The sequence below is a fragment of the Schistocerca gregaria genome, chromosome X (assembly GCF_023897955.1).
Source record: "Schistocerca gregaria isolate iqSchGreg1 chromosome X, iqSchGreg1.2, whole genome shotgun sequence".
Lineage (NCBI taxonomy): Eukaryota > Metazoa > Arthropoda > Insecta > Orthoptera > Acrididae > Schistocerca > Schistocerca gregaria.
This window is the reverse complement of record NC_064931.1, coordinates 804,524,941-804,538,121: the sequence shown is the minus strand read 5'-3', so window position 1 is coordinate 804,538,121 and position 13,181 is coordinate 804,524,941. Positions and strand designations below refer to the sequence as shown.

Sequence of the window (13,181 nt, the reverse complement as noted above, 5' to 3'; positions counted from 1 at the left end):
CTTTTCTTTGTTTATAATTAGCTTGTTGTAGCTGAACCACTGTTCTCCACTGTTCATTGTTTGGATAGCGGAGTCTTTTAGTTTTTCTTCTGTTTTACCACTAATAAGGAAGCTTATATCATCTGCAAATTGGAGGGTAGTTTGGCAATACTTGTTGTACATAACATCATTGACATAGAGGTCAAACAGAATGGGTCCTAATACTGATCCTTGAGGGACGCCATATTTCACATTTTCATATCCTGAATGGTAGTAGCTGATTTTGTTATGGTCAGTATATTGCACTTCAACCACCTGTTTGAGCCACTCATTGGATATACCTCTAATTCCTAATTGGTCAAGCTTCTGCAGTAGGGCATTATGGTCAATGATGTCAAAAGCTTTAGATAAATCAAGACATATGCCTGTTACAAACTCACTTGCATCCAGCGTACTAAAGATTTCATTAAGAAATTCAAATATTGCACTTTCCTGAAGCCATGCTGTGAAGGAGACAGAATTTTATTTTTATTTAGGAAATCAGACAATCTCTTATAAAAAAACTTTTTCTAAAATTTTTGAAAATACAGGCAGTAGAGCTATTGGTCTATAATTTGAAACACATTCTGTGTTTCCTTTTTCGAACAGTGGTTTCAGTTTTGCTGTTTCTACACATGAAGAGAAGGTTCCTGATGCCAGTAAGCTGTTGCACAAATGTGTCAAGGGTTCAGCTAAGGCAAGACAGCATTTTTTAATAATTGCATCTGGTATTCCATCAATTCCACATGAGTATCCTGTTTTCAAGGTTTTTATAACTGATAAAATTTCTTCAGTATTTGTGGGTGAAAGGAACAAAGATGTAGACACATTTCTCACACTATTGCATGATGTAGGTGATATTTTGTTGTGTTGTCCCAGTCCACTCTTAGTAATCCTTCAATGCAGAATATGTATTCAATAACAGGTACTTTTTAGCTGCCTTTTTAAATAAGTGTATTTTGGCAGTTTCTTTAATCTCTTTTGGTAATTTATTGTACAACTTTATTCCTTGGTAGAAAATACTGTTTTGAATTCTATGTTTATTTTTTCATGGTAAATGTAATTTGAGTCTAGCTTTTGTTCCATGGTCATGGGCAGAACTGTTTGAGCAGTAATTACCAATTTATTTTTGATGTGTACAGCTGACTGGTAAATGTAGTCACATGGAGCAGTTAAAATCCCCAGAGTTTTGAACAGATCTTTACAATGAGCTTGCCTACTATTTCTGGTTATTATTCTTACGGCTCTTTACTGGAGTTTGAAAATCATGTTCATATTTTGTGCATTTGTTCCTCAAAAAAGAATGCCATAGCTAAGAATTGAGTGTACATATGAATAATATGTAACTAAAAGACACTGCATGTTACACACTCATGATAGGACTTTAAGCGCGTAACATGCTGATGAAATTCTATTTGCAAGTACCTCTGTGTGTTAACACCACTATAACTTTGAATCAATATTCATTCCTAGAAATTTTACATTTGTTTCACAGTCTATAGTGGCACTATTTACATTTAATTTAACATTGCCATTTTCTCTCTTCAAACTGAAATTCACGGCATTAGTTTTCCTTATGTTCAGTGTCACTTTATTGCTCATTGACCTATCATAAACTTCCTTGAAAGCTTAATTTCCTTTCTCTGGAAGGAGTTCTATTGTTTATTCAGTAACTATAATAGTGCTGTCATCAGCAAAGAGACTTTTTTCACCATGAGTAACACTACTGGGAAAGTGATTGATGTACATCAGGAATAGTATTGGTCCTAATATGCTACCTTGCAGAACCCCTATATTAATGTATTTTCGTTCTGGTAAGTGTTTTACTAAATGTTTTGATCTATTTGAAGTATGTGTTATCTCTACTCTTTGTACCCGATCTGCTGGGTATGATCAAAACCAGTCATTAACTGTATCAAAGGCCTTAGGAAGATAAAAAAATGCCTGTGACACACTTGTCTTTATCAAGAACATCAAGTACAACCATTGTAAATTCTACTATGGCTGACTCTGTATTTTTACCACTTCAGAAACCAAACTGTGATTTGTTTAAAAGGTTAAATTTATTCAGGTAATTCCTCAATCTGTCTTTCATAATTGCTTCAATTATTTTTGAGAATGGCATCAGCAGGAAATGGGCTGGGAAATTTATATGTCTTCTGCAGTACCTTTCTTAAGAAAAGTACAAGTCTTTCCTGTTTCAACTGCTCTGGAAATGTCCCTGATGTGAAAGATTAATTTATATTTTGTTAAGGGGCCTTGTATAATCCCTATGCATTGTTTCAGTACACACATTGGTGCTTCATCTAAACCAACTGACTTTATTTTTAGTTTTTGAACAGTTTTATTGACTTCATCCTCTGTGGTTGGAACTAACATAATTGTATTTAGTGCAACAGTATTTACAGATGTTATGTTTGTTTTAGGGAATTTTTGCTGTAACTTCTCTCCAATACTTGAAAAACTCTCGTTTACATAGTTTGCTAAGTGATGTGGATCATTTATTATTTTTTCCCCCTCCCTTGGCAGTATATTATTCTGTGTTTTTTTGATTCTCCCCATTTCCTTTTTTATAACATCCCAGACTTCTTTGCTTTTATTCTCTGCATTTTATATTATTTTGTCATTAAATGATTTTTTGCAGCATTAGCATCTTCCTATAGATTTTTTTCTATCCATGATAGAAATTTAATAATTCTGGGTCACTGTGATACTATTTCATGGAACCGAGATTATTTAAGTGTTAATCCATCTCTCTTTGTGAGATTTTGATACAGACATGAATATTTTTGGAAATGCCTTTTCAAAGTTTAGATTAAATAATGTGGAGAATTTAGAGAATTTCATATTCACATTGCTATCCTTATACACTTCATCCAAGTTTGTTTTGCTATTTCTTTAGAAAAATCTTTTATTTTGATTTCTGATAGAAGTCATTTGTAGGCATGTAGTTTAGGGAATGATTTGATGCCTGATTTTACTGTGGTTATTTGACAGAGATGGCCTGATAGTCCGAGAACTTTTGCAGCTACAGCACATTTTTCCCTGTCCATATTTGTAGCCACATAGTCCAATACTGATGTAGTTATTGTAGTAACCCCCTCGCACTATTGACCAATAGGGACATACGAAAACTTTGAAGGATATTTATGAGAGTGCTGCTGGATTCATTTATGATATTAGTGTTGACATTAATGTTCCCACACAGAATTGTGTTGACCTTTGTACTGGAGACTTTATCAAAAACTTCTGTTAATTTATTTAAAAAGGTGTGCACACTACCACTGGGTGATCTATACACACACAAAATTATTAATTTCTTGGTGATATCAAGCCCTGTTAATTCAGTAGCTATTATTTCAAAGTGTTTGTCTTCACTTAATGTACTGAGGTCATGTATTGATTTGCACTGTATTGCTTTTGTGATATAAATGCATGCTTCTCCATCCCTTGAAGCTGTTCTGCAGTAAAAGTTTACCCTTTCATATGAGGATAATACTGCATGTTGGATTTCTGTGCCTTGGCATCAGTGCTCAGTAACACAAACTACTGTGCAGTTCAAATATTGGAGCTCAATTTGTAATAATTGTATTTTAATTTTTCTTGATTGCGTGTTTTGATGGAGGATTGTTAAGCCTGTGAAATGCCCCATGTTACTGTTTACAACTGTTTGTTTCCCTTTGTGACATCTGGTATGTGTGATATTTAGTGTGTTAAAATCTGTCTTGTGAGTGATTGTTTCAGTATTTTTCACCACCTATGTCATATGTCCCACCCCTGTCCAAACTGTTTCCAGCCCAACCCACTATCATTACATGGTCTTGTGTAAAGTCCTTACATAAAGACCCTAAGTCCTCTGTCACATGATTAAGCCCTGCATTTGGCTTGAAGATAATGGTGGCCTGGTACGCTGCCCTCTAAATTTCCCTGTACCTGTGGGCCTACACCTTGCCCATGGCTACTACCTAGCAGCAGCATTTCCTTATTCCTAACACTTTGTACATTCCTAGGATTCTTGGCCTTAGTTGAAGTGTGCTGCACATTTCCTGCTCCTCATTCTGCCTGAGGCTCTTCTCCACTTAACTCTGGCAGTGGCAGATACCTGATTTTGGTGTAGATAATAAAACTGTCAGATCACATTCTCTTTCTTCCTATCCTCCTACCAGCTGCCAGTTCCCAACCACCCTCCTCCCCCTATCTCCCTTGATCCTTATCAGCTTCTTCCTTGCCCCCCCCCCCCCCCCAATAATTCCATGAGAAAATTTTTTAAAAAAGACAGAAGCAAATGGTGGACATCATGTAACTAAGTGTACAGACAAACCATATCAGCATTTAGTACAATGTAAATCTTCATAAACATTGACATAAGCTAATAAAATTCACTCCATGTTCATTAATAAATACCAGCTTCCTGAACCATATGCAAAGTCAAAGTAATGCATGTCAGTGTTCCTTACCCAGCAGAGTCAAGATAATGAAATCACATAGCACAATGAAGCATGACAGATCCAATTTCTTAACCTTTCACATAGCATAGAGAAATATTGAATATTGAAATGTAGAAGTATGAGAAATGTCATCAAATATTATTAATAGTGAAACAATCATCAGTTTCCATAACATAATTACAATTTTTCCTCACTAGAATACTGTACAAGTACAGTTACAGGTACAACTTTGGTTTCATGTTGGGTGACAACACAGCATAAACCTACTAAGTCAACATAACTAGGGATTCTTAATCAACTCAGAATGATAGATAAAAATCAATAGATTGACAGAATAGGAGAACAATGAATACAAGACAGAAAACCAAAGTGACAAAATGCTTCAATGGCTGTAGCTCTGTGTTTGCCAAAACCATCTAAAACAATCAGTGCTATTAGAGAGACCAGAGCAGAAGTGGAATCATTTAAGGCAGAAAATGTGGAGGTAGAATGTGATCTGCAAACATTGCACAGTAATGTAATCAGAATTGCGTAAATGGTGAAACAAGAAAAAGTGGATCTCCAAATAAATTTACATCCTATATGAGTGAATGTTCTTAATTAAACTAAATTTAAGATGTCACTTCTCAATAAATGTTAAAAACATATATAATCATCTTTTCAATGTCTTTAGAATATGACCTATTATTTTATTATCAATACATTTTGTATTCACTAGAATTAAGCCTTGATATCATGTAAATTGGTAAATGAGGTCAGAATATAGATGTTATTTTTCCTTAATCTGCTTGTAAAATTGAATGATGCACCCTGTACACAGCTGAAAATCATCAACTATGATCCATGAGCAAAGCCTGAATAAATATAACTGTGCCTGCAGTAATCTTTCAGGAAGATTAGAGGAAACTGACTGTAGCCTTAAAAGACTTGGTAGTCCATTGTGAGGACAAACTCTGAGATGGCAATATGTGTGTGTTCCATTTCTGAATAGAGAAGCCAGCAAAAGGTGGATTTATATCAATGGGATTTAAACTTTGGCAGTGTTCCTCTACAAAATTTTTAAAATAACATTATCAGAATCTGATAGTGAGCATTTCTGCAAGGAACTGTGTGTGGACATAAAAGTTCTGTTTGATTGTTCTACAGCAAGGCAATAAACAGGACATTTGCACAACACAGGCCAGTGTTGCACTAATTAGGTCCCTCGACATCATTAGAGTTTGTTTTCAGTTCACAGTATTTCAGGAGTTTTAAATGATTGTGATTTTCATATTTAATAGAAGTATATACAGAAAATGAAAGAAAAAAAATGATTGCTACAAGATGTTCAGTGTACAGCTAAATCGCCAAAACACTGTATTGGATAAGTTTCCAGTAAAGAGGAATATTACTTTAAACCAAGTTTTTAAGTCTCTGAAAAAGAATGGGCTTGTCTACAAATAAGTATATAAATATGGCAGAAAATTTAGGTTTTGAAATGCATGAACTGCATTGTAGATTGGGGCTATGGCACAGAGAACATTTAACAGTACTGTCACACAAAAACTGAGGTCATAATACTGAAATATTCATACAGAAGCAGTCTATCATAATTCAACAATCCACACACCTCAAACTTGTATTATTTAGTTTCCTTAACACTTATTTTGAAAAGATTGAGTATAAATATAATTTCCATTGCACGTTATGCTTCATGAAAATTAATTACTCTCTCTGTTTTTTGATGTTTCCATAGATCCTAATCACTCAAGTGAACATTGTGATTAGTGCCACATGAGAAGTAAATTACTCTGTATAAAATATATTTACTATTATTCCACAGGTAATAGATGCAGTTGCTTTATTTATTGAAAATCTAATGGGCAGAAAGTATGTAACACCACCAACATTTGATCTGGAAAAATCATTTGAAGATTCAGACATCACATCACCACTACTGTTTATCCTGTCACCTGGTACTGACCCCACAGAGGAACTAGATAAATTTGCTAAGGGAAAGGATTACACTTCTAAGTTACATGTAGTATCACTTGGAGAAGGACAGGTATGTTATTAAGCAAACTGTGCTATTCGATTCCATGAAACTTAATATCTAACGGTTAACATCTGAACAGTTGTGGATCTACCATCCTGTTACAGCATGGCTTGAATAAGCATGCTTAATATCTGTCTACTACTTGGCAAAAGTTGTGGATAAGTCAAACACGATTAAAGAAAACTGAATATATTTTTTTTAAAAGTAGTACAATACTTTATCCTGCCTTCCATACACTTCCTTTATTATTACACTTTCTAAGATGAACCCACTATGATCACACATCTGGTAACAGCATAATGGTACAGACACAAGCTATTTCAGACCGTAGGTAGCACCCATTTGCGCAAATTCTGCAGCCTGTTGATATGGTAAATAACATGTAATTCTCGCTTATAAGCTAGTTCTGCAGGCTATGGAAGTGAATCTCTGTGGAGTTTGGAACCATATATGATTTCTAGTTACTGACTGAACGCTTGAGTCATTTTTTGAATTTTTAAATGAAAGAACATTGCCATTGAAGCAAATAACTGTGTAGAACCTAGGATGAAATATGTATCTAGTCCATGAGGAAATTTCACCTCAAGATGTACTCTTCTTACTCAGACCAAATCACATCCTGTCATATTACTTTGCTCATAAATGCAAATCTAATAGTGTAGGTAAGTGGATCACAATGGATTTCAGAAGAACTGTAAGAAATTTACTGAACTTTGAATTTATCTGTGACATGTGTTTGCAAGGCTCATACATGAGAGGCATTCACCTGTGGTACATTCCAACATTCCAATCATTTCCTGCCATGCAAACAGAGGCAGAAAGTTTGAACAAGTTACAGAAACACCCAAGGTCCAGGAATTTGGTTATTTTTCCTCTCAGCTGTTGGTGCTACAGTAATGTGTGATACCACTGCATAGAATAAATTGGTATTGCTGATTTCAGTATTCTTGTGAAAATGGATGAAGAGGCTTTTTCCAATAGTTATTCAAAGAAAAGACTGAAACACTCTTCCAAATATCAGAGAAATATTATGAAGAAAGCTAAAATCAGCAGAGAGGAACATTTGTATTATAGAGGCGAATCAGTTCTGAAAGAGATGGCAGAAGAAGACTGCAGGTGTCAAAGAGATTGTTTTAGTATTATTGCAGGAGACAATTGAAACTTTGTCTTGACATATTTTCTCAATGTCGAATGCAAGAATGACCAGGAGCTTTTCCTGCAAATACAAATCATAGCTAGTGATGTTAACAGACATCATCCAAGAAAGTTACTACACACACACATATGACCACTGAATATCTCTGTGTGTGCATTGAATACCTATTCATTATAAATTATTTTTCTTCCACCAATTAAATGCAGCCTTTTTTATTTGCCATAATTTACTTCCAATCCAGAAATTATTCATTTATGTTGGTTTGGTAAAGTCAACTGTCTAATGAAATACATTTTATACTACTACAAAATTATTGTTTTTCACTATTTTTATTATTTTCTGTTAAGATGATAGTTTGGTTATTTGACTGGTCAGTCATTAGCTGATTTGAAACTCCACAGGAACAGTGAAAATTCATTATGATTACCTGATGTACTGACATAAATCTCAAGGCACAACAATACCAACAATTATCTACAAAGCTCCACACATTATGCTTATTAGCAAAGAACACACAAACAATAAGTTTAACAAAAATATTCATCTCTGTGTTCTAAAATTAATTCTACACTTTATTTTTCAGGAAGATGTTGTAAAAAATTTGCTTACATTTGCTCAGGAAGGAGGAGAATGGGTGTGTTTACAGAACTGCCACTTAGCAGCTCCATGGATGAACACTTTGGAAAATATATGGGAAAACATAAGCAGTGAAAATACAAAACACAGTTTTAGATTATGGCTCACAAGCTACTCAACAAAAAAGGTACTCTTACATCAGTGACTATTATTGGAAACCACATAATATGTTATGTGCTGCAAAACTGTTTACCTCATACTTGATGGGTCTCTACATGTTTCCAATTTTTGGGTTTAATTTCTGTGTACTGTGTACATGTGTGTGCCCTTCATAGGTTGACAAAATGCTAACAATACCATATCCAAGCACAAGGAGAAGCTGTTAGTTTTATACTAGTTAACTCACACATATTGATTAATGCCATATGACTGCTTAATGTTTTTTGTGTATGAATAACTACTAACAAACCATTTCTGAAAAATATAGATGATCCACTGACATTATATGATTCTACCACAAGATTTTGTGGAAATTGCTTTTTCAGCAAATGCCTTCATTTTTTAACAGAATTGCTTCACTGTATTATCTATAATGTGTTTAAAAAATGTTTAACCACCCGATTCCAAATACTGCAGTCATGCTGTCACACTGATTTCATTTTTCAAAATTTTAAGTAGCCTAAACAGGTACTAACAAACAGTTAAAATTGTGTGCCAGACAAGGTCTAAAACCTGTCATAGATAGTGCAGAGAGAGTTGTGCAAGCCACATGCACCTTACAGAATTACTCAGATCTTCAGTTTACCTCACCACACCTTCCACAATTCATAGAGACACTCTTATTGTGCCACTGGGCTAGACCCTCTGGAAGAAAGGTTGTAGAACAGAGTTTGACTTAACCACAGTCCTGCTGGCTGCACTTCAGTAGACTGTAGGAAAAGATCCTTTTCAGTCAACAAGATAATTTTAGGAAAATTGCTGGCTGTTGCAAAACTGAAAACTAATCACTGTTCATACAGTGTTTGGAACTGAGCCACCAGAGATGTTGTGAAATACACTGTCAGATGTTGTTATCAATGTTTTTGAAAGACAGACTTTTCTTTGGGGGATGATTGAAGTTGTGTAAAAATAAGTGTGATTACTGTTCTGAAAACTTTACTGGGGCTTTAAGATTCATGATTTGTTGGTTAGCAGCTTACCATTTAACTGAGATGTTCATCATGGACAAAAATACATTGCAAAACAGTGTGTAGGTAGTATTTGTAAGATTTTCTGAATGTCATTGTGTTAATTCCATACTTGTAGTCAGTAAGTAATTCTGCTTAATTATAATGAATGCATATGCTTCAGGACGTTCATCCAACTGTTCTCATAACTGTCTCACTGACCCCGATGTGATTAGTGAACCATTAGTTATTGACTGCATACTTTAGTGCAGTTCTGACCATATATTTTTAATGCTGCAAGGTCAATTAGAAACAGAAGGGGGTGAGAAACCTGCAGTTTCATGCCTCACTGTAGATTTTCATTTTGGTCTCATAAATCAACTCTATGTACTGAACAAGTGGAAGCAAGTTTTCCCTGTTTGGAAATCATGTCTGAATTAATGAAATATTCTCTGGTGGTGAGTCACCTAGATCATCACTACACTGCTAATGTAGGAGACATCATTGTGGCATATCCAGAAACTGACAGTTACCTCAAGTTTAAATCTGAGCCAAATCAATGTAGTTCCACATCTGATAAGCAGCAGATATAGCAAGTATTTATCCAACAAGATAGGAAACCTCAATTCCTGTGACATCTTTGAAGCATAGCAAACATGGGAACTTTTTGTACTCATAATGCTCTGGGCTGGCTGACTTCTGGCATAAGTATGGACAGTAATCACAACTCAGGCTGAGGTAATATTGGACACTGTAGCAGAGATCGTTGATTGCATTCACAATCCATCAGCCCTGCAGTGATAACACACAGCAATACTGTACCACCTCCCAATATTACAGAATCAGACTATGAAGACCCATCCAATAAGGTAGATTCTGTAGCTGCACAACTGAGGGAGCTGCTCACTCATTACGGTGCAAGCTTCTGAGCAAGCAATGTCCCCAGTGTTCCAGTACTCATTTAGGAGTCAATTTGCTGACATCCAGCGATACAGATAAGTCATCTGTGACTTTTTGGTTCCGCAGAATGTTTGGGGATCTAGCAAGAAAATATGTATCACTGTGTGCATATCTGAAAGCAAACAGCATCGAGGCATAGATGCATCCACTTGCCAAACAGCCTCTCAGGATCTGTACACAACTGTCATAAAATCCAGACAGGAATTCCTTGTGAACACCAGTTCAGACTTATGTATTTTTATAGACCCCTCTACAGCTGTAAACCACTGGCCTCATTCTGCCTGTCATCTGACAATGATTCCTCCATAACTAATTTTGGTACATTATGAATGCAGATTGATTTTATCTTGTGGCATGCTTTTAATTTCAATTTTCTCATCACAGACATCAAAGAGGCTAACAGTTTAATGAACCTTTTATCACATTGGTAGTTGATAGTTGCAGACACAAGACAGTTCATAGATGTTGGTTACTGATGGAATCATTTATACAATTGGAGTTCGCCCCTCTTAAGTGTCAGTTAAGGCCAGAAGATGGTGTATTGGGTCACCAAAACTGGTTCCAATGCAGTAGAATAACAGCAAATGATAGCTGTAGTTGTTTAATTTTATTATATGGTGATGATGAAGGCCACACCTAAATAGTTAGTGGCTCTGTCAACTTTACATGTGACTTTCAATCACAGTGACTCCCACACATTCTACCATAAACCAGAATTGGCATAAGTCAATGTAGTTATACAGTCTATACTAGCAAGTAAATTGATTTCCTTGACAGGGCTCTTGCCCAGAAAGTGGCTGCTGCTATAGGTTAATTAGTTTACAAGTGCCTCATACAATTTTTGTTGTTGATGTTTCACTGAGTCACGTGAAATTTTGACAGGGGTCACATTGAGCCTCTTCCATGGAACTACATAAGCAATGCAGAAAATATAAGACAATTTCTGAACAGAAGAAAGAATTTGTTCTCTTCAGGCACAATTAATTTCTCATTAAATGTGACTTTAATGGGGAAAAACGGCTATGAGAAATGGATGAAGGTAATATATAAAATTAAAAAGGGAACAGTTCTGCAACACTCTTGAGTGTTTTACTGAACAGTAATATTGGTTTGTTACTTGAGATAAGAGAGAAAACCTGCGTCTAGATGAAGGTGAAACTGAGTTATAGTAGACTGGCATGAATGCTACAAAGCTGATGTCAGAAACCATACAAAACACTCCAGTGACCAAAAGTTAAGCACATTCAGAAAAAAAGAAAACTGGTAGAATGAAAATGAAGCCCCTAATGTAAGTGACTCTCACAGTTTTCCCATAAACTGACATTGTTCTGTCTATAAAGGATAGACATACTGTTGACATTAAAAATTCACATGGTTCAGTGCATATTAAAAGCAGTGCATTAGAATCATAAGGTCTCAGTCACATTATCACTTATCATATGAGAAATATAATATTTTATTGATGTTTATTATGTAATCACATAAAGACACAACTTAAATTTGAAGGTTAGAATTCTCAAATATCTTCAAGCAAGTCACACTCTGACCACAGTATCCTTCCATAGCAGAACCAATACTGAAACTCAATTGAATGTAAAATTCTAGCTACCCATGTGACAGAAAATCTTAAGAAGTTTTCACCTTATGCTCAATCAGTAAACAAATCAAAGCCATCAATCCAGACACATCCAGTAATTAAAATGACACCAACATGGAATATAACAGGGAAAAGTGCAAACCATTATTTTTTTTTCAAAACTGTTTCCTCCTTACAATCGTTATATGAGGACTAAAATAACATGTTGTGAAATAAGATAATTTCCTGTCTTCTTGACCAAGAAAAATGAGCAGTCCACACATTTTCAATAACTTGCCAGCAGCCATAAAAAGCTTAACAACCAATGAAATTCAGTTTAAGAGAAGCCTAAAGGATTTATTGGTGGCCAACTCCTTCTACTCCATTGATGAATTTCTCACTAAAACCAACTGACTTGTATATATATATATATAAACTTCTGCACAATTTCAGTGCAGTAATGTGTTCATTGTAAATGTGTGTGCGTGTGCATGTGAATATGTGTGTGTGTGTGTGTGTGTGTGTGTGTGTGTGTGTAAGTACAATCTAACTTCCACACCATTTCAGTGCAGTAATGTGTTCATTGTCAATAAGTATTATAGTAGTTGTATTAAATGTTTATTACCTTATAAATAAATAAAAACCTTTTTTTTTAAATTTAGTGCATTAGTATTTGTAAAATGACTCTTGCATATCGTGTTCATTAAAAAATGACAATCATTCCACTTGGGACCTGTGGAATGGTACATTAGCTTATTTGTTTTAGTTGTAAATATATGTCATGTATTGTTGTTTTCCTGACATGTTCCACATCCTGGAGGACCTCCTCACTACGGATCAATTGGAATGAAGTGAATCCAATCTAATCTAATCTAATCTTGTGGTTCAACAGCCAAGACTAAAGCTGGCAACGTGAAGATGTTTTAAGAATGAAACTGGTCATAACCCAACAAATGTGTAATAATATAGCTGAGGTAGTTTCCATTAATCATTAGAATTAATGCCAATTAAGCTGTGGTGCTCAATATGATCAAGAAATATAGACTTTGACAAGTTGCACTGACTGAAAAATAATATTGCTGTGACTTTTTCTAATTTGGGAGTGGGTGATTAGTACTTACACTATAAATATAAATAAGAGACAAAGTGCAGGTAGCTAAGTCCCTTGTACTGAATATATAGGTGCCATCATGATGCAAAACATGACCCCCATAATTACTAATACACAAGGACATTCTTTTTAGAT

The 13,181-nt window shown here is 35.1% G+C and overlaps 1 protein-coding gene across 1 annotated transcript in view; it reads left to right on the top strand.

Moving 5' to 3' along the window:
- LOC126298331 (dynein axonemal heavy chain 7-like) overlaps positions 1-13,181 on the top strand; it is a 1,150,327-nt gene that overhangs the window by 1,025,421 nt on the left and 111,725 nt on the right. The window contains exons 51-52 of the mRNA XM_049989626.1: positions 6,289-6,510; positions 8,241-8,420. Coding sequence (XP_049845583.1) covers positions 6,289-6,510; positions 8,241-8,420 — 402 coding nt within the window. The remainder of the gene's footprint in view (positions 1-6,288; positions 6,511-8,240; positions 8,421-13,181) is intronic.